This window comes from Gossypium hirsutum, chromosome D02, assembly GCF_007990345.1.
Source record: "Gossypium hirsutum isolate 1008001.06 chromosome D02, Gossypium_hirsutum_v2.1, whole genome shotgun sequence".
NCBI lineage: Eukaryota > Viridiplantae > Streptophyta > Magnoliopsida > Malvales > Malvaceae > Gossypium > Gossypium hirsutum.
This window is the reverse complement of record NC_053438.1, coordinates 4,040,460-4,067,875: the sequence shown is the minus strand read 5'-3', so window position 1 is coordinate 4,067,875 and position 27,416 is coordinate 4,040,460. Positions and strand designations below refer to the sequence as shown.

The following is a 27,416-nucleotide window of genomic DNA, read 5'->3' as shown; positions in this document are numbered from 1 at the left end:
ATCATGCACGACCTCTTCCCTTGGAGACAATGTCTCGGATATGTGTTGGAGCATCTTCCTTATTTGGGCCATCATATCTGACAAGTCCAATAATAGCTTGAAGTTGGATGACTTAGTAGTTTCGCATGAGGGTACCTCTACGAATCACCAAGAGGCTTGTCTAAACGTTTGGACATATCATTGTCTTGGTCATATGACTCAAAAAGAGGTTCATATGAATACTGGTTTTCTCCACATCCATCATCATCACTCCATTGGTTTGTTGAGACTCTGTTCAGCCAACTTGATTCTTGGTTATCGTACAACTTATCCCATATCTTGCCTTTATACCATTTGTATTTTTCATCGTCAAACATATCCATGATTAGATTCAATAGTCAACAAGGTAACTAAAATAAAAAAAATAATGAAACAAAAATAAAAATTAGAACACTATCTAACTTGTTTGGCTTTCGACTAGTATTATTTTACAAAAAAAATAAATTTAATAACAATTATCACCGTCGTAATCCCCAATAATGGTGCCAACAACTTGACTGCCTCCCTATGTGCGAACATCCAAAGTGTAAAATCGTGCAAAAATATAAAGATAAGAGTTAAGTGCAGTTGCTGCAAGTGTACAAGTCAAATTGTAGATTGGAGAAAATCACTATTAAATCAATTACCAAAAATAATTACTAATATGATATAGTTATGAATTAGTAGTGCTAACCCCAATTTAAGATAAAAATAATAAAACTAATTAAATTAACTAAGACCAAATCTAACCCTAGGTTAAGTTATTCAGATTTGCCTATTCCTAGTTATTAATTACTACCCATGATTGGCTGCCAAAAACGCAACTGATTTATCCAAGTTATTCATCACATCATCGCGACATCCCTGTCCTCCACGTCGTGATGTCGCCCCTGCTTCGCCCTTGATTTCTTCTGTCTTCGGTGTTACGACACTAGTGGTCTTATGTCGCAACATGGGCAATAGTTTTAGCCCGAGTTTACATCTTTAACTCACGATTTGACCTACAAGACCATGTAACTTTATTTAAGTATCTAAAGTATAATTAAAAACGACTGAAAAGCATAAATTACGACTTCAAGTATGACAACATGAATATGTACTAAAATAACTTGATTTAACTACTAAACAAACTAAAATTATGTGAAAAAAGGATGTAAATAATAGTGTAATTCAAACTAAAATTATGTGAAAAAAGGATGTAAATAATAGTGTAATTCGTGACAGATCAACTTATCAAGTCACTACTCTCAAAACTTGCCTCAACGCCATTAATAAAAGAAAATTAAATTCAAACTTTAAATTTATTTTTTTCAAAATTGAACAAATAAATAAAAATACATATTAATTAAATAAACAATGTAAATGTAATAAAATAAATATACAAAATATGTTTGGAAATATTATTAGGATGGAAGAGTAAATTAATTAAATAAAAAATACTAATGAAACATAAGCTAAATGTTGAATCCTTTAACAATTATGGAATCCTCTAAACACACTTTTTCTTTATTTGCTTTTATATTTCTTGATAAAATCAAATTCAATATTAATGGAAAAGTATGTTACTATTTTTTTTATAGTTGGTTGAGGAAAAGAATTAGAACAAATGTAGTTGAAAAGTTGAGTGGTTTACAATATATTTAGAGTGAATGGTGCAACGATTTCTTACTACCTTGCTTTCCGCTTGACCTTTTATTCATTCTCTTTATAGATTCAAGCTCCCACTATATATTATTCATTTATTAATAAGGAAACCAACCAAAAGTAGAAGAAAACAAAAGAGTTTTAGATAGAAATTTTTCAAAATATTGAAGTTATATTCACCTTAGAAATGAATTATTTCAAGTCAAGTTCCAACTATGCCTTTAAATAAGATGGGTCATTTTACGTATTTTGTTATAGTTATTATTTTGTGTCTTCTTTTTTTGAATGGTCCTGCAATTGCTAATGATCATGATGTTAATGGAAATGAAAATCACCATCCACATGTTTATAAAGAAAGGCTAAAAACTAAAGGGAGTAGGAGGTCTTTAACAGTTTTACCTATAGTAGCTGGTGCACATGATGTACATCAAGGTGAGAAGGCCGTTGCTGGTGCTGCTACAACTGATAAAGCTTTCCATAGTGGCGGAGGAGCAAAGGCTGGAGTAGGAGGCGAATTCCAGAGTAATGGAAACATTGTTGGTGCAGGAGGAGGAGGAGGGGAGGGAGGTGGTGGTAATGGTGGTGGAAGTAGCAGTGACAAAAATGGAGGTGTAGGTATAGGTGGCCATGCTGGTATGACTGGTGGGGGTGGTTTTAAGTTTGGGTTTAGAGGTGGAATGAGAGCAGGACTTGGTGGAAGTGGTGGCGCTAATGTTGGTGGAGAGGTAGGAGGTCGTGCCGCAGGTGTTGGTAATGGTGCAACTAGTACAAGTGCTAGTCTTAATGGAGAAAAGAGTAGTGATGGAAAAGTTAGTGATACTAATAAGATTGAGGGTAAAGCTGGTTTTGAAGGTAAAGTAAGAGGACAAGGAGAAGTTGGTGGAAATAGTGGTGGAAGTGGTAACACTGGTGATGCTGGTAAGGTGGGAGGGCATGGTGGAAGTGTTGACAATGGTAATACTGATGCAAGTGGTACTTATAATGGTGAAAAAGGTAGTGATGGCAAAGCTAGTGCTACTAGTAAGGGTGAAGCTAAAGTTGGTTTTGAAGGTAAAGTAGGAGGGAAAGGAGACGGTGGTGGAAAAAGTGGTGGAACTAGCAGCACTAATGTTGTTGGTGGAGGTGTTGGAAGTGGTAGTACTGATGCAAGTGGAAGCATTGTTGGTGTAGGAGGAGCGGGAGGGGGAGGAGGTGGTAGTGGTAGTGGTGGAAAGGGTGGAGATGCAACTGCAAGTGGACATGCTGGTATGGCTGGTGGGGGTGGTTTTAGGTTTGGGTTCAGAGGTGGAATGAGAGTAGGATTTGGTGAAAGTGGTGGCGCTAGTGTTGGTGGAGGGGCAGGAGGCCATGCCAGAGGTGTTGGTAGTGGTGCAACTAGTACAAGTGGTAGTATTGGCGAAACAAAGAGTAGTGATGCTAAAGCTAGTGACAACTTTAGTGGTTCTAGTGGGGTAAAAGGACAAGGTGGAGGAGATGGTAGTGGTAATATAGACGCAAGTGGTAAAGATGAAGCTAAAGCTAAAACTGAAGGAAAATTTGGAGGACAGGGAAAGGTCGATGGAAATAGTGGTGGAAGTGATAGCTCTAGTTATTATGATGGGGTAAAAGGACAAGGTGGAAGAGATGGTAGTGGTAATACAAATGCCAGTGGTAAAGAAAAAGGACAGGGTAGAGGAGATGGTAGTGGTAATATAGATGCAAGTGGTAGAGAAAAAGGAAAAGGTAGAGGAGATGGTAGTGGTAATATAGATGCAAGTGGTAAAGATGAAGCTAAAGTTAAAGCTAAAGCTGGAGGAAATTTTGGAGGACAGGGAAAGGTCGATGAAAATAGTGGTGGAAGTGACAGCTCTAGTGATTCTGGTGGGGTAAAAGGACAAGGTGGAGGAGATGGTAGTGGTAATACAGATGCAAGTGGTAAAGAAAAAGGACCTGGTGGAAGAGATGGTAGTGATAATAAAAATGCAAGTGGTAAATATGAAGCTAAAAATAAAGCTGAAGTTGAAGGAAAATTTGGAGGACAGGGAAAGGTCGATGAAAATAGTGGTGGAAATGACAGATCTAATAATTCCGTTGAGGTAAAAGGGCAAGGTGGAGGAGATGGTAGTGGTGATACAGATACAAGTGGTAAACAAAAAGGACAAGGTGGAGGAGATAGTAGTGGTAATACAAATACAAGTGGTAAAGATGAAGCTAAAGATAAAGCTAAAGTTGAAGGAAAATTTGAAGGGCAAGGAAAGGTCGATGGAAATAGTGGTGGAAGTGATAGTTCTAATGATTCTAGTGGGGTAAAAAGACAAGGTGGAGGAAATGGTAGTGGTAATACAGATGCAAGTGATAAAGAAAAAGGACAAGGTGGAGGAGATGGTAGTGGTAATACAAATGCAAGTGGTAAAGATAAAGCTAAAGGTAAAGCTGAAGTTGAAGGAAATTTTGGAGGACAGGGAAAGGTCGATGGAAATAGTGGTGGAAGTGACAGCTCTAATGATTCTGGTGGGGTAAAAGGACAAGGTGGAGGATATGGTAGTGGTAATACAAATGCAAGTGGTAAAGATGAAGCTAAAGGTAAAGCTGAAGCTGAAGGAAATTTTGGAGGACAGGGAAAGGTCGATGGAAATAGTGGTGGAAGTGACAGCTCTAATGATTCTGGTGGGGTAAAAGGACAAGGTGGAGGAGATGGTAGTGGTAATACAAATGCAAGTGGTAAAGATAAAGCTAAAGGTAAAGCTGAAGTTGAAGGAAATTTTGGAGGACAAGGAAAGGTCGATGGAAATAGTGGTGAAAGTGATAGCTTTAATGATTCCGGTGGGGTAAAAGGACAAGGTGGAGGAGATGGTAGTGGTAATACAAATGCAAGTGGTAAAGATGAAGCTAAAGCTAAAGCTGAAACTCAACCTCAAGCTAAAGCTAAAGATGAAGTTAAAGCTGAAGATGAAGCACAAGCTAAAGTTAAAGATGAAGCTAAAGCTGAATCTGAAGCTAAAGCTAAATCTAAAGAAGAAGCTAAAGCTGAAGCTGAAGCTAAAGCTGAGGCTAAAAGTGAAGCCAAAGCTGAAGCTAAAGCTAAAACTGAAGGAAAGGTTGAAGCTGAAGCTGAAGCTGAAGCAAAAGCAGAAGCAAAGGCCGAAGCAAACACCGAAGCAAAGGCTAAAGCAAAAGCTGAAATAGGAGGACAAGGAAAAGTAGGTGGAAATGGTGGTGGTGGTGAAGCTAAAGCTGAAGGAAATGCTAAAGCTGAAGCTGAAGCCAAAGCTGAAGCCGAAGCAAAAGCCGAAGTTGAAGCCGAAGCAAAAGCCGAAGCTGAAACCGAAGCAAACAACGAAGCAAAAGCCAAAGCAAAGGCCGAAGGAAAAGCCGAAGCAAAGGCCGAAGCAAAAGCCGAAATAGGAGGACAAAGAAAAGTAAGTGGAAATGGTGGTGGTGGTGGTGGTAATGTTGGTGGTGGTTTTAAATTTGGTTTTGGAGGAAAAGTAGAAAGAGGAGGAGGGTTTAGTGGAGCCCACTAAACCACAATCCAAACAGAGAAATTTTCTTTACGTATTCTCACAAATAACATTATTCGGTCATTTGTGTTTCACTTTATTTTTTATTTAGTGAAACCTTAAATAGGAGATCTTGTTAATCCTTGCATGCTATGTATAAATAATTTGTACCACGTATCTTCTTAATATCAATGTCAAATTTTATTTTAGAGAATATATTTCTACTTTTCACTTATCCCTAAATTTATTACTATAAAAAGGAAACCCCAACGATTATTTCGTTATTATTTTCTTTGATATTTATTATTTTAATTATGTTTAAACATATTCTGTCTGCAAAGAAACTTTTACTACGCTTTTATACAAGAATGAAGATGGAAAATGGATAACAGAATTTAAACCCATTTAAGTGACTAACAAATGCTTTAATCATGGATCTATACAAGTCAAGGCTTGTTGCATCTGTTATTATATTAGTTTAGAGAGATTATATTATTTTGCCTTATTAACAATAGCCATGCATTATATATCCAATTAACTCATTATAGCTTTTTTGGAGGTAAAACTCTGATGTCCTTTGACCCTTTCCTCTTCTTCTGTTGATTATTTCAACCCATCAACCCAATTCACTAAAAACAATTTTAACAAATTGGCATCCTCGGTGGGAACCTTAAGTAAAAGCTATGGATTCTTCGGCCAAGCAATTAGGCCAAACTATTACCGGTCCTCAAACCCTTGAACCAAGATTATCCTGTCAAACAACCATCTTCAGTTGTCCAATGCTTCTCGGGCTACAAATCCACCTCCCATACTCACAATTGTAGGTAATACTATAATCTACTTGTCTACCTATCTCGTGCCACAGTCCGTCTACTCAGAAATATCGTTAGCTTATTTCATTAGCTGGGTAAGGCCTACCAAGGATACAGCATAACCATTAATCTACATCGCCAAGTCCATTCATCAGGTATCACGGTTGCTCAAACCTGCAGCGGGTAATCATCCTCAGCTGCAACCAATCTTGTAATCTTGAGAGCAGGCACTTTACTAGTCATATACAATCCTCCAGATGTTAGTCGTTTTTCATGGATATTCTAACAATCATCCATAGCTAGTACAATACCATCAGCTTCACAGCAACTCGATCCCACTTATAATATGCATCGCAGATCCTGCTCCTATCAAATGCATTCGAGGCGTAATAGAAATCACTAGATAAAATGCAAAAGAAATTAGAGCAACTCTTTCAAATCCACGCAAAAAAAAAAAAAAAACACCTCTACGCATCTCAAAAAACATGCTAGACCTAATGAAAGCTCGACTTCTACCATGGATCCTTCACATAGAAAACCCAGAGTGTATTACAACCATCATTGTAGCAAAGGACGAATACTATTAGCTTAAAGCTGGTTATCTTGTAGAACAAGTTGCAGCCCTAAAGCAAGAGCTGAAGAGCCTGAAACAACCAATTTGGAATGAGTCTAAATGGTTAGATGCAGCGCATAATCTATTCTCACTTGTTATTTGACAAATACTAGTACCAACCAAAGTAGAATTTTCATTAGATATTTGCAATAGCTCCTTTAATCGAGTCAATGACCTGAATCACTTTCTAGCGATCCACAACCTTAGGAATGTCCCAGACTCCATTCAGCACCAAATATTCCCTACTGCACTTAAGGGACCAGCAAGTTAGTTACGGTACTCCGTAGCACTAGGGTCGAAGATGAACTTTGATCAATTTAGCAGAAATTTCATGGTGCACTTCAGCAGTTGCAGAGTTGTCTCAGAGCATCAGCAAGATTGATGTGAGTTACAAAAAATCAAGCCGAAAGACTACATAGTATATCAAGTGATTTTATGCAGCCACGCTAGATTTGAAGTATTTAAATAATGAAAGCATTTATTTTGAGAGTTAGGCATGGGCCCTTTGTCTATGCCCTTATGGACACACAACCAACTGGGCTCTATCATATGAAAATGGTATTTGCTAATCTCAAGATGAGGAAGTTGAGCTTGCCAAATGAAGAAGTAAGAATGTAGACTAAAGCCAAAAGAAAGACAATACCATTCAATTTTGGGTCATGGGGTAACATTCTTCCCTAGTTTCTCCATTTTTGCTCAATGAATAGCCAAAACAACTCGTTCCTTCTCAGCTTCTCTTACCAAATTGTTAAAAAAACCCTTAACCATTCCAAATAAGACAACAGGTGCTGTAAAGATCCCTGCACCAACATTTGGGAAATTCTACTGCATATGCTTAGTTCTTGACCAATAATGTGTGTGAAAATATAAATATACACTTACTCTGTTAACGAACTTCATGGGCGATCTAGGAGTAATAGTTAGATCAAGAGAAAGAACCCTTCAAATCTAACTAAAGCAATACTTGCAAACTTCGAAAGGATTAATTTCACAAAAATGGGAGTGATCAAGGAAGTAAGTGACTTGACGTGCTTCCTCACCAGAAACAAGCAACTTCACATTACATTTTTTATTCCAGCATGCACTAACACCCCACTCCACACGAGAAGACTTTTTAATAGAGAAATTTGCGACCTTGTCCATTCAATAATAGTCTTTCAGGCCTACAAACATACCTAGCTGGACTTCATATTATATGAAATTAAATGGGGGATTAACCTAATGGAAGGATTCCACCCCATCTTGCAACAACAAATAAAGTAGATCAGTAGTATGTTTTAACCCTTCGGCAAAAGTTTTTTTCGATTCGTACTATACAAGTTCAGTAAATCATATTAGAATGGGTGAAGTGGAAAATGGAACCCCTTCGAAAATATGTGGAAAAAAAAAAGAGATTATTGTCTCTCTTAAAAATCCTTTAGCAGTTTCTACCCTCAGCAATATAGTCCCCAAGAAGGTTTGGATCATGTCCCAAGTTCTAATAGATTCCAAGTTTATGGAACGAGGAATAACATTGACGACCATCGAAGGAGACATGTCCTGATAAGCTTTAAAATATGAAGTAGGGAAAAGAAGAAAGAGAGAGAGAGAGAGAGAGAGAGACAAATTTCATAATTTTCGTATTCTGCTTTGCTGTTTACAACACTTGTTTAAAAGGACAACAGAAGAAAATAAGGAAAGAAACAAACAAAATAATGGTTCCAAAGTTGGTTATTACATAAGCTGACTCAGACTAAACGCTCCGTTTCATTAAGTTCCAAAACGTTACGTTTAAACTAGAACTCCAATGCACCCCATTTAAACTAGAACTCCAATGCGCCCCGTTTCACTTACAGCCAAAACGCAACGTTCTACTGTTTAACTTTTAATCTCATAACAATTACTTCCCCTCTAAAATAATCATTGTCCTCAAGGATCAAAATTTGGAAACTTGACTTTGATCTGCTCGAAAGATTCACATCTGGCATCCTCAGGAAATGTATTAACCCATTCTACCAAAACCTTAGGAGCTGCTTGATGCCCTTTTCGTACCATGTGACGATCTAAGATCCTAGCTGGTTCTTTGATCCATGCTCCGCTAACATCCACAACAGGCAGCACATTCTGCACAGGAGCTGCTCCTATATGCTTTTTAAGTTGGGAGACATGAAAGGTGGGATGCACTTTAGAACCAGGAGGAAGCTGTAGCCTGTAAGTAACTTTTTCCACCCGAGCTATTACTAGAAAAGGTATAAAATACTTGGGAGATATCTTCTAGTTCCATCTTCTTTTAACCGAGTGTTGCCTATATGGTTGTAGTCTTAGGTAGACAAAATCACCTTCCTCAAATTGTCTTTCAGTTCTATGTTTATCAGCCTATTGTTTCATTCGATCCTGGGCTCTTTTTAAACGGAATTACATCATTTTCCTAGCAGTCTCCCTTTGTTGTAAGGTCCTGTCCACATAATTATAGGAAAAGCTCCTGCTAAATAGGGTACATGATGTGGGAGAGGTTGACCATAGAGTGCTTCATATGGGGTGGTATGAATGGCCAAATGATGAGTGGAGTTATACCACTGTTCTGCTAAAGGAAGCCAAAAGAGCCAATCACCATGCGTCTCTTCAGTCATACATCTCAAATATCCCTCTAAGCATCTGTTTAACACTTCTGTTTGCCCATCAGTTTTAGGGTGATATGCAGTAGAGAGATGCAACTTAGTTCCCACCCTCTTGAAAAGGTCGAAAGTGCTGACAAATCTTGAAGATGTGATTCAAGTATTTCTGAGCCACAGTCATGGCTGTATAGGGATGAGATAAGGCTAAGAAGTGTTCGAATTTAGTAAGGCGATCAATCACAACCAAAATTACAGATTTCTCTTTGGTGTTTGGAAGTCCCTCGATGAAATCCATGCTAATAGAAGATTAGGCCCTGTCTGGTATTAGTAGTGGCTGTAGCAATCCTGGTTCAGCCAGAGTCTTATATTTGCATTTTTGGCATGTGGGACATTCTTTAATCCATGCCTTAACATCTTTAGACATCCCCTTCTAGTACAGTAGAGAAGCCATTCGATTTCTGGAAGCAGAAACACCAAAATGACCTCCAATAGCACTAGCAAAAAAATGTTGGAAGATGGCCTTCCTAATTTCCTCATCATTGCCTACCATTATCTTCCCTTTTCTTCTTAGGAACTTCCCATCTCATGCATACTTGGGGTGTGATGATGACTGATCCTAGACTTCTGCACACAGTTTATGCAGTTTAGGATCAGAAAAATAGAGGGCTTGTACCTTGCTTAGCAGTCAGAAACCACAGTGACTTTTGTCAATTGCCACAGTTGACCAATAGTGATAGAATTTACTCTCGAGAGTGCATGAGCTGTAGCATTGTTTGACCCTTTTCTGTAAACAATTTCGTAATAGTATCCCAACATTTTTGCCACCCATCTTTGTTGAAAAGGGGTGATGGCTTGTTGGTCAGACAAAAACCTCAAGCTTTGATGATCTGTTCTAATTTTGAAGTGTCTCTCTACCATGTAGGCATGTCATTTCTTGACTACCAACAGCACAACCAACATTTCCTTCTCATAAATTGAGAGGTCCTGGTGCCTTACCTCCAACTTTTTGTTGAAAGAGGCTATGGGTTTGCCCTGTTGCTGAAGCACAACTCCTACCCCTAGACCTGAAGCATTTGTATATATCCACCATGATTTCCATTTGCAAATTGGGAAAAGTAAGTATAGGGGCTGAACAAAGGGCCTTATTAAGTTGTTGGAAAGCTGAGGTGGTTTGCTCATCCCACTTCCATGCATTCTTTTTCAGAAGATTTACGAGTGGCCTAGCTAAGAGACCATAGTTCCTAATAAAATGCCTATAATAGCCAGTAAGATCTAAGAAACTCCTTAAGTCCTTGATACAAGTAGGTGCTGGCCTGTTTGCTACACATTCTACCTTTTCTTTGTCCATGGCCACAGTTCCATTAGCTACTACATGCCCTAAATACTCCACTTGCTCGGTGCCAAAACAAAACTTGCTTTTCTTGACATAGAGTTGATGCTGCCTTAGTATCTTAAAAACTACTCTAAGATGCTCCAAATGATCACTCAAATTTAGAGAGAACACTAAAATATCATCAAAGAAAACCAACACTATTTTTCGCAAGTGCTGCTTGAAAATGACATTCATGAGTGCTTGGAAAGTTGAAGGAACATTAGTGAGGCCAAAGGGCATCACTAAAAACTCATAATGCCCTTCATGAGTTTTGAATGCAGTTTTGTGGATACCAGCTTTATGCATTCTTACTTGGTGATATCCTAATCGAAGATCCAATTTTGAGAAAATTTGAGCATGGTTTAACTCATCCAATAGTTCTTCAATGATGGAAATGGGGAACCTATTTTTAATAGTCAACTGATTTAGAACACGAGTCAACTTTAAAAACAAAAATGGAGTCGCCACCAATCTTTTTTTTGAGGTGCGATTGGGTCACCTTGATATTTTAATAAAATATTTTGCTTTACTATAATAACAATTTTGGTCTACAAAATTTAAGAAAATAGGTTCAGGAGTTGGTTACGCATGAGGAAGGGTTAACACTCTCGTAAAGCCCAAAGTTGGTACCGAATTGATTGTTTAATGTCTCAATATCGAAAATTTGAAAAGATTTTAAAATACGATCCTCTTTAAAAGAAAACTTGAATAAATTGGATTGGATGATAAGACCCTCTTATTTCAAAGAAGTAAAATGTCACACTCAGTGAGTTAGAGTGTAACATTTCCAGTCCTCGAAACTAAGTTTTTTTTTTTTTAACTTTTAAAACTCATGCATTTAAGTTTGAGAAGAATATTTGGTTATTTAGGTCAAATGAAAAATCAGAACTCAGTAATTTAGGGTTCAATTTCTCAAAATTTCAAATACTAAATATTGCCGTTATTTTTAGAAATCCTTACCTCAAGGTAACAAAATGTCTCATCTAGTGAGTTAGGACGCAACATTTTTGAATTCTGGAGATAAATTTGGGTTTGAAATTTTTACGTTTTGATTTAAAAGGGATGCTTGGTTTTGTAAATTCAATGAGGAAAATTGAAGCCCAGTAAGTTAGGGCCCAATATTCTCGAAAATTTTGGATATCGAGCATTGCCTTATTTCGAAAACTTTTGCACAAAATAATTTTAATGTTTTAATGAAACAAAATATTTTTAACAAACAAAAGGCGATGGAACGTTAATGAATAACACGGAACAATAATTAGTAAGCTAAAGTATATTCTAATGAGCATAAATAACCAATAAATACGAATAAGCGACACCATACCCACACGAGCAATAATCTAACATCACACGTAATTATTTTCATCCACATTTGAAAGCTAGTAGTAAAGCTAATTTTAAAGGAAATTCTAAGCATAAAACGATGTATACATGAGAATTTGAAATAAAATAGAAATAAAGTCTAAAGAGTACACTACATAAAATACTAATATTTAAATGAATGGCAAAGTAAATGATAAGAAAATTAAAATACCTAGAGTAATACACATATATTAATTTAAATAAATAATAACTTATTATACATAACAATGTATATATATAATAATATGTAAGAGTTGAAATAAGCAAAGTATGGGCTAAAGTAAGGTTTTAAGAAGAATAAATTTTACATATATATATATATATATAAAATAGGTTTTCGAAAGGAAGAAATGTATGTAAGCACATTTAAAGGAAGACTTAAAATCGATAATTAGTAATATGAAGTAGACAATATGTACATGAAACAAAATACCTTAATATGAATTATATGGATATATATAAAATAACATTGCAAAAATATTATTATATAAATTTTTAAAACAAAGAAGTACGTAAAAGTGAATTCCAAAATATGGTATAAAATAAAATCATAAAATATATATACAAATTATATTGAATTTAGTTATATCTTTAAATAATAATACATAATGATTTTAAAATAATAATACATAAAAAATATGAATACGTAATGCATTTAAAATAATAATATATGATAAGTTTAAAACTATAGTATATGATAAATTTAAATAATATTAATGATAATTTAAAATAACAGCATATTATTAATTTTAAAACGAAAATGTATGGTGGACTTAAAATTTTAACATATGAAAAAAAATGTATATATAAAAGTGTTAGATAAATTGAAAAAAAATAATGTTAATAATAATAATTAATAATAAAATATTAAACCAATTGATTTTAAATAACAAAAAGAAAGGATCAATTTGAAATTAAAATAACAATTTAGAGGCAAATCTGAAATGCATAAAAATGAAATGGACCAAATAGTAAGCTCGAAAAACAGTGGAGGGTTAAAAGGGAAATTAATCCCCCGCCCTCCAAAACGCTACACTCCACTTTGGACCAAAATGAAACCCACAGAAAAATACATGGCCACAATTTAAAAAAAAAACTACATTGAAACATGGTGCAAAAACTGAGGGACTTGATGCGCAAATATCCCTCTCCGTACCAGAACACACGAATCTAGCCATGTTTGGGTCGGGTCATCAGGTCATTAGTCAATATGGCACCGTTTTGAGGCCACTGAAACAGCCCTTAAACGACGCCGTTTCATACTCACTATAAAATTAACATTATGTTTCTAAAACATTCATTTTCTGTTACTCTTTAAAAAAAATCAATCCTAGCCTCCTCTACTAGGGTTTCTAAACTTTTTGGCTGCCGCCGTCAGTCCCCTCCGTCATCGACGCAATCCCACCGCAAACAGTGGTCGAGGCTACACCACGCTTGGCTTTTTAGCCCGTTTTCAAGCAATACTAAGGCCCAGTTCTTCATTGCTTAAAAAAAGCACTTCTGACTCCAAAAGCACTTTTGGAAGAAAAGCTGTGAAGAATAAGCTGCTTTTGTCTGAAATTTTTAAAAATATTAATTATAAATATCTAATGGTTACATTTAAATATTTAAAATATAGTTTATATATTCTAATCAAATTTTATAAATAATTAATATTTATTGCTTAAAAATATTTAAAATTTATATTTCATATATTAAAATATTAACAAGTTATAATAAATTTTTTATATTATTATTAAAATATAATAATATTAACTAATTTAAATATTATTTAAATGCATATTTGTTACTTGATAATAACATGTCTAAAATGGACATTTTGTTTCTCAAAAGCACTTTTTGACAGCAATGCTAAATATTCAAATTTTAAACCAAACTTTTCAAAAGTACTTCTCAAAAGCACTTTTTCACAGCACTTTTCAAAAGCACCTTTCAAAAACAATGAAAAACTGGCCCTAAAGGTAAAGCACTCCACAACCCTCTCTTTTTTTCTTTTAGTTCGTAAATAAAAAATAAATTAAAGGTAACGAAAGAAAGAAAAAAATTGGAGATCGAAAAATCACCTTTTGAAAACCTTGTTATTTTTTTCTTCCGTATTTCACTGAATTCTTATCCCCTTTTTACAACTTTGAATCGACCTTTTATAGCCAAAATCGTATGAAATTACAGCAAATAAAATAAAATAAAATAAATCTATTTTGTTTTTCGTTGGCCCTTTTTGTTATTTTGCTTCTCCTTGCTTGTTTGTTGCTTCGTTCGTCTTACAGGTACACAGCTGAAGGCGAGACGCACGTGGGGGAGGCTGGCGCATGGCGGTGGTGCAGCACGCGCAGAGGGAAGCCTGGACTCGACTGCGGCGCAAGGATTTTCAGAAACCCTAGAAGCTTCTGGGGTATCCCTCCGATTTGGGCTAGGGTTTGGGCTTGGAATTCGGGTTTGGGTAAATGGTTTTGGATTAGTGAATTTTAGGCTTGGATTTTGGGTAGTTGGGTTTGCTAATGTTGGGTCATACGGGTTTGTTGTATTGGGCTAAGTATTTGGGATTCAAATTGGGTCTGGTAAAATTTCTGTAATTTGGACTGTTTATTGGACTTTTAATAATTTTTATTTATTTATTTTTTATTATTTGGTTTATTTATATTTGTTTTTCGGTCGGCCAATTTTGGGTATTACACCTATAATCTACGCAAAGCCTCTAGCTTCCATCTTTTTTATTCACCATCACTATTGGAGAAGCAAAAGAACTTGTGCTATCCTTACTCACCCCTGTGTGCAACATCTCATGGATGATCTTTTCTATCTCTGACTTTTAGATGGTAAGATATATATAGGGTTTAATTTTAACCACTACACTCTCATCCTGCAAAGGAACTCTATGATTTTGGGGCCTTAGTGGTGGTAAGTCAGTAGGAGTGCCAAAAATATCAGCAAATTCTTTTAAAAGCTTCTGTAAATTGTTATGTATAGATAGAGATGATGTGGTTCTTGCAAGTTGAGCTGTGGAAACCATGAGTATGGTGTAAGGGCATAGAAGCTGATTAGCCACAGGAAGACTCTTATTAGATTGAGTACTTGTTGACATGATTTGTATACTGCTAGGTAGAACTCCCTTTAGAATGCACAAACCTTCACCTTGACCAAACTGCATTGTCAAAGAGCCAAAATTCCAAGTGATGGATCCCAAAGAGAGTACCCATTGTATCCCTAGTACCATATCGCAACCCTTTAGTTGCAACAACATGAAGTCTGTGACAAACTTGAACCTTTGAGACTTCCATTGAACATTCCTGCAAGTTCTCCTGGTCATTAAGCTCATTTCATCTACCACTGTCACTTTGAACTGCTCCTGCTAACAGATAGGTAATGATAACTTACTCACCAACTTGAAATCCATAAAATTATGAGTACTGCTCAAATCCACCAAGACAATGGCCTTAGAAGTTCGTACTAGAGCTTCAAACCTCATGGTGTGTGGGCCTTGGGATCTCTTTATGGCATGAAAGGATACGACTGGGTCTTGAGGTTGTTCATCAAGAGGAGGATCATCTAGATGTTTAGTGTATATTTTTACGATAATAAAAATGTAATTTCGTCATTTTAATAGTCGATATTTTTATAATTTTTAAAAGATTAAATCAATTTTTAAAGCAGTGGTTAAAGTGTAATTTTACTATTACTAATTTAAAATTTTATAAATTATAAATAGCCTAAATGAAAAATTTTCCATTTTAGGGGGATCAGAGCCCTTGCTAGTCCCCTAGTTCTGCCACTGGTTATAAGAATCTCACCTATTTAGGTTTTGCTACCTTTAGTTGTTCATGACAAGATTTCGTCATCCGCGACCTCGCCAAGAGCAACGCTTCATCAGGGTTGGGCCTCATGGACATACGTACTTTTAACATTTGGAGTTATAACACCTCAAATTTTTAGTACAGTAAATGTTACTGTTTTGAGACTCAATGTAGTGAAATTATGAGGGAATTTGAAACCAACTGCAGTAAATGAAGTCTTAATGAATTAATTTGATTTTTGAAAATTAAAATTTACTAGAATGATTGTGAATATGAAATTTTGATTTAAGAGATCTAATAGTAATATTTGAAAAGTATAGAGACTAAAATGTAATTTGACTAAATTGAGGAAATAGGAGTTTATAATTATTCTTGGTCGTGAGAATCATTTTATAATATGTATTAATATGATGAATATCACTTTTAGAACTAAATATAAATGTATTAATATGATGAATATCACTTTTAAAACTAAACTAGAAAAGATGGGAAAGTTTAGGGATTGAAATGTAGTTGTTCAATTTTATTGAGAAATATCATAAATGCAAAATTTTGCATGAATAATTACCGGTTATGGGTGATAAGTGTAAATTACGGAAAGTTCGATGTATTAAGTGCCATGAACGAAATAAAAATTGTAGGAAGTGGGAAAGGGACTAAACCGCAATTTATCCGTAAAAAGGGTATTTTGATCCTTTCACATGTAATTTATGTTAGAATTATTATTTGATGAGACCGATATTGAGTCATTGGATGTGATTAAAATAGGTTTTTCTTTCTTGTGCGATTATTCTTATGTTTTATAGAATTGTTATTATTTAAATAACAATTGAATAAAAAAATTACAATGTATATTATAAACAATAAGATATAATTTAGTTGAAAAAAAATATAGTTGTTATAAAATGTAAATTAAAATAATTTCATTATAAACACTAAAAAAATTTAACAAACGTTTTAACAATATTATAATTTCCATGAATGTTAAACTATATATACATCAAATCATAAAATAAAATATATATGATAACCAACTTAAACCATATTTATATTCTTAAGTTAGCCGTAGTTAATGTATATGCATTTAAATTAATTTTATATCTAAACAAAGAATGCTAAATATTAATATTTAAACTATTGAAACTATTTTGAAAATAAATAAAAAACTTTGGCGTACCTTAAATGATTGAAATATGTGTAATGTGCCTCATATTTACAAGTCGACGTCTCAACAAGGAAGAGTTGGCGTTGTGATGACGTCTCGATGACACGAAGAATGGCGTATCGACGAGGAACATGCGACGTTGTAGCATGGCGACATGTTTCCCCATTCAATCAGGTTTTTTTTCTCATAGTTAAACTCTGATTAGTTTAGGTTATTTTAGTCGTATTTAATCTATGAATTTAGCCTATAAAAGGGATTGTTTTAACCTAGAATAATAATAATCATTATCTTTGAGATTGAGAGAGTTTTGTGAGTTTTGAGGAATTTCGAGTTCTAGCCAGAGCAATTTGTTCTTTCAGGATTTAGGATTGTTTGTTGAGATTATCTTTATTTTGTACTCTTTCGAGTTTTTTTCTCATTTAGTGAAGTATCTTTTGCCCGTGATTTTTTGTCCTCTTTTTTCGGAGGAATTTTTCCACGTAAATATTTATGTGTTTAATCTTCTCTACTTTTACTTTTATTTTCTCGTTACATATATAGGTCAATCCCCAACAAATCGGTATCAAAGTCTGGTTTAGCTTTCGCAGATCGACACGTTCAGAGATGACAATGAGTTTCGAAATCAAAAGGTTCAACGACTACACAAATTTTAGTTTATGGCAAGTTCAAGTGACAACAATTCTAGTTCATAACGGCTTAAAAACGGAATTTTGTCTGTAAATCAAACTTCTTTGCATCATTATCCAATACATGTTTAAGACATCCGTATATCCTAAAATGGTTTAGGTTGAGCTTCTTGTTGTGCCACATTTTGTACGGAGTTTTAGATGCTGACTTGGTTGGCACATCATTCAGAATATAGCAAGTTGTTTGTAGAGTATATCCCCGAAAGGATACTGGCAGTTATGAATAACTTAACATTGAACAAACCATGTCAAGTAATGTTTTGCTCCTTCTCTTCGTCATTCCATTCAATTGTGGAGTTCTAGATGTAGTAAGAACTTATCTAATAGATATTCCCCCACCTCGATTAGATCTAAGTGTCTTAATTGATAAACCTAATTGTTTCTCCACTTCTGCACAAAACTCTTTAATTTTTCAAAAGTTTCACTCTTGCGGTGTAGTAGGTAAACATATCCAAATCCAAAATAATTATCTATGAAAGTTATGTAATAATGATAAACTCGATGCGCACTATGTTTTGTATATTTAAAAATATAAAAAGAACATGTGAAATAAAACAAAGGTTTATAAATTTTAAAAACACATTTTTACATGTTTTAAATATATATTTCGTTGTATTTAAAAAATATTATGCTTTTAATTAAAGAATTATATATTTCAAAATATTAGAAAACAATATGCAATAATAGGTCAATTGAATATATAATCTCTTTGAGTTAATACAATAGAAATGTAATAGAAAATTCTTGGACATAAAATATGTATAGACATAATTAAAACAAAAAACATGAAACAAAGTAACAATGAAAAGAATGAGGTTTTTTTTTATAATATATAATAACTTTAGGACTAAGTGAAAATTAAATATATTCTACATAATAAAGATTGACTTTGATATTAGGAAGATACGTATTACAAATTTCTCACAGGATCAAAATTATTTTTTACAGAAAAAAACAATAACAAATAACCAATCCTCTTTTTTATAAGGATATATTTAGTAATTAAAATTTCTTTGTTTGGATTGTGGATTAGTGGCTTCCACCAAACCCTCCTCGCCCTTCTACATTTCCACCAAAACCAAATTTAAAACCGCCGCCACCAGCAAAATGCATGTGACCACCACCACCACCTCCACCATGCCCTTTAGCCCCACCATCAACATTATTGCTACCACTTCCACCACCACCACCACCTCCACCACCTCCTTTAGCGCCACCATCAACACTACTGCTACCACTTCCACCACCACCACCAGCAAAATGAATGTGACCACCACCACCACCTCCACCATGCCCTTCAGTCCCGCCATCAACATTACTGCTACCACTTCCACCACCACCACCATGCCCTTCAGCCCCACCATCAACACTACTGCTACCACTTCCACCACCATCTCCACTAGTCTTTCCTCGTCCTTCTATTTTACCTTTACCTTGAGCATTAACTTCAGCTTTGGCTTCAGCCTTACTAGAAGCACTAACTTTGCCGTTAACATTATTGCTACCGCTTTCACCACTATTTCCACTTGCCCTTCCATGCCCTCCTATTCCAACTTTAGCTTCAGCATTACCTTTTGCTTTAGATTCAGCTTTTCCTTCAGCTTCAGCTTTAGCTTTAGCTTCAGCACCAGCTTTAGCTTCGGCTTCAGCTTTAGCTTTAGCTTCTGCTTCTGCTTTAGCTTCTGCTTCGGCTTTAGCTTTGGTTTCAGCCTTAGCTTTATCTTCAGCCTCAACTTTAGCTTCGGCTTCAGCCTTAGATTTAGCTTCGGCTTCAGCCTTAGATTTAGTTTCAGCTTTAGCTTCAGCTTTAACTTTAGCTTCGGCTTCAGCCTTAGCTTTAGCTTCGGCTTCAGCTTTAACTTCATCATTACTATTAGCACTAGCTTTGTCATCATTAATTTTTGTGCTACCTTTTCCTTCTACCCTAGCAAAAGCACTAGAGCTACCACTTCCACCACTATTTCCATCGACCTTTCCTTTTCCTCCAACATCTCCACCAGTAACACTAGTGCTGCCACTTCCACCACCCCCACCAACTATACCACCACCACCACCTGCACCTCCTTGGCCTCCTATTTTACCTTTAAACCCATCTTTAGTTTCACCCTTACCAGTAGCACTAGCTTTTTCATCACTACCTTTTTCACCGTTATGAGTACCATTTGCATCAGTACTACCACTGCCAACACCTTCACCTTGCCCTCCTACATTACTAGCAACACTAGTGCTACCACTTCTACCACTATTTCCACCAACCTCTCCTTGTCCTCCTACTTTACCTTCAAAACCAACTTTAGCCTCGCTCTTACTAGTATCACTAGCTTTTTCATCACTACTCTTTGCTCCGCTAAGAGCACCACTTGTACTAGTTACAGCACTACCAACACCTTCGGCATGGCTTGCGACCCCTCCACCAACATTAGTGCCACCACTTCCACCATTATTTCCACCAAAGCCTGTTCTCATTCCACCTCTAAACCCAAACTTAAAACCACCCCCACCGGCTATACCACCATTACCGCTTCCATGCCCTCTTACTTTACCTTCAGACCCATCTTTAGCTTCACCCTTACTAGTAGCACTAATTTTTCTATCACTATCTTTTTCACCGCTATGAGTGCCACTTGCATCAATACTACCACTACCAAATCCTCCACCTTGCTCTCCTACCTTACCAGTAACACTAGTGCTACCACTTCCACCACTATTTCCACCAACCTCTCCTTGTCCTCCCACTTTACCTTCAGCAGCCATACCACCACCACCACCACCTTTTCCTCCTCCTCCTCCTGGGCCACCAATGTTTCCAGCACCCTGAAATCTGCCTCCTACTCCTGCATTTGCTCCTATTTTACCTTCAAAACCAGCTTTAGCCTCACTCTTACTAGTATCACTAGCTTTGCCATCATTACTCTTTGCTCTACTAAGACTACCACTTGTACTAGTTGCACCACTACCAACACCTTCAAGATGGCCTCCTGCCCCTCCACCAACATTAGTGCTACCACTTCCAACCCTATTTCCACCAAATCCTGCTCTTATTCCACCTCTAAACCCAAAATTAAAACCACCCCCAGCAGCCATACCACCACCACCACCACCACCGCCACCTACACCTCCACCACCACCACCACCACCACTGCCACCTGCACCTCCACCACCACCACTGCCAACTGCACCTCCACCACCACCACCGTCACCTCTTCCACCTCCGTTTCCTCCTGCTGCTGCTCCTCCTGCGCCAGCAACGTTTCCACTACTTTGAAATCCGCCTCCTACTCCTATGTGTGCTCCTTCACCACCATGCCAAGCTTTACCAGAGGCCTTCGCACGTCGATGTAAAGCATGTGCACCAATTATTAAAGGTAAAAGTGTTAGAGACCTCCTATTTCCTTTAGCTTTTAGCCTTTCTTCGGAAACATACGGATGATTGTCATTTTCATTAACATCATGATTATCAGCAATTGCAAGACCATTCATAAAAAAAACGCACAAAATAATAACCATAACAAAATATGTAAAAAGACCCATCTTATCTAAAGGCATAGCCGAAAGTTAACTGACAAAGATCTTACTTCTAATGTGAATATAGTTTTAATATTTTGGAAAATTTTAATCTAAAACTATTTTTCTTCTATGCTTTGGGTTGGTTTCCTTATTAAGAAACAAAGTTTATATAGAGAGAGGTTGAATCTACATAAAAAACGAATAAAAGGCCGAGCTTAAAGCAAGGGTGTAAGAAATTATCAACTACATTTGTTCCCATTCTTTCGCTCAACCAATAATCAGATTTGATTTTATCAAAAAGAAAAAAAAAAGGAAAAGAAAGATAAAGGGAAAAAAAGTATATTAGGTGGATTGAAACACCTTATCTTTTATATATACTATTACCTTGGTCTTATGTAATAATTTATCTATCTAACGATTTATATTAATCTATAATAATTTATAAAAAAAATACTCTTAATTTTACGTTGAAAAAAATACTCTTAATTTTTTTAATTTTTTTTGAAATACTTGACTGGTATTATATATATAAAAAGGAAACAAAGAAACAGGCCTATGGCCTTACAAAAGAAAATCCAGAAACGGGCAGCAAGTGTGGGCCTAAAAACCTACTAAATTCAAATAAACAAAATAAAAACAAAACTTGTTCTTATCCTAAACCAGTCAAGTCAATAAAGCTGGACACCACTTTTACCATATCGTTTCAAATCCACCCACCAGCCATTATGATAGCAGATTCCCAATGTTACTTTTTCTCTGCTACCTTTTATTGCAAAAGAGAGACTTTTCATTTTTTTCAATCCGGTGGTTTTGGCCAAAGCCTCTCCTCTCCAGCGCACAACGGACCATTTCTGGGATTCCCCTCTCCAGGTAAAAGCTTTCTCCTCTCTTGAGAGCCTCCGTTGCAATAGTGTGAGCATAGATGTTGTTTACTTTTGGGATAAAAGAAAACTCGATCTTCTGGTATCTGCTTTTCCTACTTTGAATATCTCTGATTATTGCTCCAATGACCGATCTATCAATAATAGAACTTTGACACTTCTTGATAACCGTTTTTGAAGCTCCCATAACTTCAAGTATGTTGATTCCCAGACTAATACCTAGTTTTACTGCTTGTAATCCTGCATATGCCTCTGCTGTAAATGGATCTTCTATGTTGGAGTGATGAACTGCCTGTGACGCCAGGATTTCTCTTTCCCCATTCAATGCTATTAGCCCCGATGCCGATCTGAACGTCTGACGGTCAAAAGCTGCATCAAAATGAACTGTTGTCCTTCCCCTTTTGAAAACCTGGTGAAACTTATCCGAAGAGTGGCGAGTAAGTTTATCTCCCTTTGTTGCTTCAAGTTCTGAAATGTAGCTTCTAACTTTCCTTGCGATTTCAGCTCCTGACACTTTCTTTTTATCATATATGAGTTGATTTCTATTAAACCAAATAAACCAGAGACCACAGCAGAATATTCGAAGTTGCTCGACATTTCCCTGTCCAAAGACTCCAGTAAAATACTCTTAATTTTTTGTATTATTCAATCGATATTAAAAATAATTTATTAATATATCACTAATTATTATGTGAAAACTGTATAAAATGTTTGTTATGCAACAATAACAAAAATAATATTAATTAATTATTGATTAACATACTAATATATTAATGAGATGTTAATTTAGTTGTACCTTTTAAAAGTTCTAAAAAATAACATCATCAAATTATGTTTATATATATTATTGGTTTTATCTTTTAGAATTATTATTGGTTTTTATTTTAGTTTATATAGTCTATAAAAATTAAGAATAGGTAAACTCAGTCCAATTGTGATGCTCCATATCCGGATCCAACGGATGGGTTAGGTAAGGGGTGTTACACGATCTATCTTATGGCATATCAATTATATCTAACTCTACTCAAATAGTTAATAATGTAACAACCATTCAATTTTGAATAAAATTTAATTTCACAATTCATCATATTCAACCTATCAACCAAATAGCCATTCCATATGTATAATTGCGTGAATCAATGCAATTCAAAATCAATTTCATATTTCCATCAATTTACACTATTTTTAATTTTATTTAATTTAGTTCCCTATCTAAAAAATAAAATATTTTGATGTCAATTCAATTAAAATAATAGATATCAACTTACCTTAATATCTTACCATGCTATGTAATGCAATTTAATATAATGTGAATAATATTCAAAAATAATTTGTCCCTTTTAGCCTACTCATTTAAGATATTCCCTTGGCAAGAAAAAGGTAATAACTTAAAAGACCAAATAATTAAAGCTTAATTGATATACTTATTCTCAATTTTGTTTTATATGATTATATAATGTATTTAACTTAATATATTTTAACATGACAAACCCATTTATCTTTCTTTCCCTTTTCTTTATTTTGATAAAATCAAATCCAATTATTGGTTGAGCAAAAGAATGGGAACAAATGTAGTTGATAATTTCTTACACCCTTGCTTCAAGCTTAGCCTTTTATTCGTTTTCTATGTAGATTCAACTTCTTCCTATATAAACTTCATTTCTTGATAAGGAAACCAACCCAATAAATAGAAGAAAAAGAGTTTTAGATTGAATATTTCCAAAATATTAAAACTATATTCACAATAGAAGTCAGATCTTTGTGAGTTAACTTCTGATTATGCTTTTAGATAAGATGGGTCCTTTTACATCTTTTGTTATGGTTACTATTTTGTGTGTTCATTTAATGAATGGTCTTGCAATTGCTGATGATCATAATGTTGATGAAAATGACAGTCATCCATATGTTTTCGAAGAAAGGCTAAAAGCTAAAGGAAACAGGAGATATCTAACACTTTTACCTTTAATAATTGGTGCACATGCTTTACATCGACGTGCGAGGGTCGCTGGTAAAGCTTGGCATGGTGGTGAAGGAGCAAACACAGGAGTAGGAGACGGATTTCAAAGTAGTGGAAACATTGCTGGCGCAGGAGGAGCAGCAGGCGCAGGAGGTGAAGGTGGTGGTGGTAAAGGTGTAGCTGGCGGTGGTAGTGGTGGTGGAGGTGCAGGTGGCGGCGTTGGTGGTGGTGGTGGTATGGCTACTGGGGGTGGATTTCATTTTGGGTTTAGAGGTGGAATAAGAGCAGGATTTGGCGAAAATAGGGTTGGAAGTGGTAGAATTAATGTTGGTGGAGGGGCAGGAGGCCATCTCGAAGGTGTTGGTAGTGCTGCAACTAGTACAAGTGGTAGTCTTAATAGAGCAAAGGGTAATGATGGCAAAGCTAGTGATTCTAGTAAGAGTGAGGCTAAAGATGGTTTTGAAGGTAAAATAAGACCAAACGTAGGAGTAGGAGGCGGATTTCAGAGTAGTGGAAACATTGTTGGTGTAGGAGGAGGAAGAGGTGGTGGTGGTGGTGGTGGTATGGCTGCTGAAGGTAAAGTGGGAGGATAAGGAGAGGGTGGAAATAGTGGTGGAAGTGGTAGCACTAGTGTTACTGGTAAAGTAGGAGGGCAAGGTGGAGGATTTGGTAGTGGTAGTATTGATGCAAGTGGCACTCATAGCTGTGAAAAAGATGGTGATGGAAAAATTAGTGCTACTAGTAAGGGTGAAGCTAAAGATGGGTCTGAAGGTAAAATAGGAGGGCACGAAAGCGGTAGTGGTGGTATAGCTGGTGGGGGTGGTTTTAAGTTTGGGTTTAGAGGCGGAATGAGAACAGGCTTTGGTAGAAAAGTGGTAGAAGTGGTGGCACTAATGTTGGTGGAGGGGTTACAAGCCATGCCGAAGGTGTTGGTAGTGCTGCAACTAGTGCAAGTGGTACTCTTAGCGCAGCAAAGAGTAGTGATGAAAAAGCTAGTGACACTAGTAAGAGCGAGGCTAAAGTTGGTTTTGAAGGTAAAGTAAGAGGACAAGGAGTGGTTGGTGGAAATAGTGGTGGAAATGGTAGCACTAGTGTTGCTAGTAATGTAGGAGGGCAAGGTGGAGGTGTTGGCAGTGGTAATACTGATGCAAGTGGTACTCATAACGATGAAAAGGATAATGATGGAAAAACTAGTACTACTAGTAAGGGTAAAGCTAAAGATGGGTTTAAAGATAAAGTAGGAAGGCAAGGAGGTGTCGAGGGTGGTTTTAAGTTTGGGGTTAAAGGCGGAATAAGTGCAGGCTTTGGTGGAAATAGTGGTAAAAGTGGTGGCACTAATGTTGGTGGAGGGGCTGGAGGTCTAGCCGAAAGTGTTGGTAGTGGTGCAACTAGTATAAGTAATGATCTTAACAGAGCAAAGAGTAGTGATAACAAATCTAGTGATACTAGTAAGAGTGAGGCTAAAACAGGTTTTGAAGGTAAAGTAGGAAGACAAGGAGAGGTTGGTGGAAACAGTGGTGGAAATAGTAGCACTAGTGTGGTTGGTAAGGTAGGAGGGCAAGGTGGAGGTGTCGGCAGTGGTAGTTCTGATGCAAGTGGTACTTGTAGCGGTGAAAAAGGTAGTGATGGAAAAGCTAGTTTCACTGGTAAGGGCGAAGCTAAAAACAGGTTTGAAGGTAGAATAGGAGGACAAGGAGGTGCAGGCGGTGGTGGTGGAAGCGGCAGCACTAGTGTTACCAGTGGAGGTGTTGGAAGTGGTACTACCGGTGCAAATGGAAAATTTAGTCATAGTGGCAAATTTAGTGTTTTTCATAATAGTGAAACTAAATCATCTCGTAAGAGTGAACACAAAGCTACTTTTGAAGGAAATTTTGGAGGAAAAGGAAATGTTGATGGAAGTGGCAGGTCTGTAAATGGTGCTCATAGTAGCACAAAAACTAGTGCTGGCAAAGCTAGTGCTAATAGTAAAGATAATGTTAAAGCTAAAGCCGAAGCTAATGTTGAAGCTAAAGCTAATGTCGAAGCTAAAGCTAAAGCCGAAGCTAATGCTAAAGCTAATGCTGAAGCTAAAGCCAAGGCTGAAGCCGAAGTTGAAGCTAAAGCTAAGGCTGAAGCCGAAGCTAAAGCTAAGCAGAAGTGGAAGCTAAAGCTAAGGCTGAAGCCGAAGCTAAAGCAGAATCTAAAGCTAAAGCTGCGGCTGAAGTCGAAGCTAAAGTTGAAGCTAAAGCTAAAGCTAAAGTTGAGGCTGAAACCGAGGCTAAAGCTGAAGCTAAAGCCGAAGCTAAAGTTAGAATAGGAGGACATAGAAAGGCAAGTGGAAATAATGGTGAAAGCGGTAGCAATAATGTTAATGGAAAAGTTAGTGCTTCTAGTGAGGCTGAAGACAGCTGAAGTTAATGCTCAAGCTAAAGGTAAAATAGAAGGACAAGGAAAGGCTAGTGGAGATGGTGGTGGAAGTGGTAGCAGTAGTGGTGATGGTGGGGTTGAAGGACATGGTGGAGGTAGTGGTGGTGGTTACATGTATTTTGGCAGCGATGGTGGTGGTCACATGCGTTTTGCTGGTGGTGGTGGTGGAAGTGGTAGCAGTAGTGTTGATGGTGGGGCTAAAGGGCATGGTGGAGGTGGTGGTGGTGGTCACATGCAGTTTGGTGGTGGTGGTCACATGCATATTGGTGGTGGCGGCGGTGGAAGTGGTAGCAGTAGTGCAGGTGGGGCTAAAAGGCAAGGTAGAGGTGGTGGTCAAATGCATTTTGCTGGTGGTGGCGGTTTTAAATTTGGTTTTGGAGGAAAAATAGGTGGAAGGGGGTTTGGTGGGGGCCTTTAAAATTTTAATTACTAAATATATCATTATAAATAAGTACAATTGATTATTTGTTGCTTTTTTCTGTAAAAGAGAATTTTAATCTCTCATCATGTGTAAGAAATTTGTAATACGTATCTTCCTAATATCAAAGGCAATATTTATTATGTGAAATATATTTTGTACTTTTCACTTAGTCCTGAACTTATTATATATTATAAAAAAACTAAAATATGTAGAAATGTATTTTTAAAATTTATAAACCTTTGTTTATTTCACATGTTCTTTTTATATTTTTCTTTCTTTTCTCCCTTCCAACACCATATTGATGACTGAATATCACCTGCCACATCAATTATATTCAATATTCATGTGCCAAATAATGAAGATATAGGTTAAAAGCATTCGAAACTTTGATTAAATTCACCAAAAATAACATCTAAACTAGAGTTGATCATGGGTCGGGTCAGGCTTAAATAGAATTTTTGGCCCGTTTTCTAAGCTCAAGCTTGACTCAACCCAAAAATTGGGATTAAAATTTTACTCGAACCTAACTTGACCTAGGTCAAAAAAATATTACCTAAGGCTCGTTCTATTTAGAAAATGTTTTCATTTTTTGTCCAAAACCTATTTTTCGAATTTATATTTTTTTTCAAACCCTCACTTTCCAGACTAACTTTCGAACGTGGACATGTAACCCAACCTATAATCAAATCTAATCTAAATTGAGTAGTG

General features: G+C 36.2%; 5 protein-coding genes and 1 long non-coding RNA gene across 8 annotated transcripts; 5 read left to right on the top strand and 1 right to left on the bottom strand.

The window, feature by feature from the left end:
* The first annotated feature begins 1,772 nt into the window (after window positions 1–1,772).
* On the top strand, window positions 1,773–5,355 carry LOC107927685 (uncharacterized PE-PGRS family protein PE_PGRS54). 3 transcript variants are annotated; one of them, XM_041088086.1, is made up of 2 exons: window positions 1,773–3,540; window positions 4,015–5,355. In XM_041088086.1, the coding sequence occupies exons 1-2, from the start codon at window positions 1,878–1,880 to the stop codon at window positions 5,163–5,165; spliced, it is 2,814 nt and encodes a 937-aa protein (XP_040944020.1). In that variant the 5' UTR covers window positions 1,773–1,877; the 3' UTR covers window positions 5,166–5,355. The 3 variants fall into 3 exon arrangements, with proteins under 3 accessions (XP_040944020.1, XP_040944019.1, XP_040944018.1); XM_041088085.1 differs by having other exon boundaries at window positions 1,774–4,008; window positions 4,165–5,355; XM_041088084.1 differs by having other exon boundaries at window positions 1,774–4,014; window positions 4,171–5,355.
* Window positions 5,356–13,740: 8,385 nt separating this feature from the next.
* On the top strand, window positions 13,741–14,509 carry LOC121214439 (uncharacterized). Its single transcript, XR_005910048.1, has 2 exons — window positions 13,741–13,855; window positions 14,162–14,509. It is a non-coding gene; the product is annotated as an uncharacterized lncRNA (long non-coding RNA).
* A 4,056-nt stretch (window positions 14,510–18,565) lies between these two features.
* On the bottom strand, window positions 18,566–21,016 carry LOC107927684 (glycine-rich cell wall structural protein 1.8-like). The gene has a single exon (XM_016858793.1). It carries the CDS (start codon window positions 21,014–21,016, stop codon window positions 18,566–18,568), a length of 2,451 nt encoding a protein of 816 aa, XP_016714282.1.
* Window positions 21,017–22,232: 1,216 nt separating this feature from the next.
* Window positions 22,233–25,075, top strand: LOC107927737 (glycine-rich protein 23-like). Its single transcript, XM_041088083.1, has 2 exons — window positions 22,233–22,361; window positions 22,460–25,075. Exon 2 carries the CDS (start codon window positions 23,704–23,706, stop codon window positions 24,472–24,474), a length of 771 nt encoding a protein of 256 aa, XP_040944017.1. The 5' UTR covers window positions 22,233–22,361; window positions 22,460–23,703; the 3' UTR covers window positions 24,475–25,075.
* Window positions 24,566–26,177, top strand: LOC107927683 (uncharacterized transmembrane protein DDB_G0289901-like). The gene is made up of 2 exons (XM_016858792.1): window positions 24,566–24,652; window positions 24,750–26,177. The coding sequence occupies exons 1-2, from the start codon at window positions 24,566–24,568 to the stop codon at window positions 26,175–26,177; spliced, it is 1,515 nt and encodes a 504-aa protein (XP_016714281.1).
* A 27-nt stretch (window positions 26,178–26,204) lies between these two features.
* On the top strand, window positions 26,205–26,705 carry LOC107927682 (holotricin-3). Its single transcript, XM_016858791.1, has one exon. It carries the CDS (start codon window positions 26,205–26,207, stop codon window positions 26,703–26,705), a length of 501 nt encoding a protein of 166 aa, XP_016714280.1.
* Window positions 26,706–27,416: the final 711 nt, after the last annotated feature.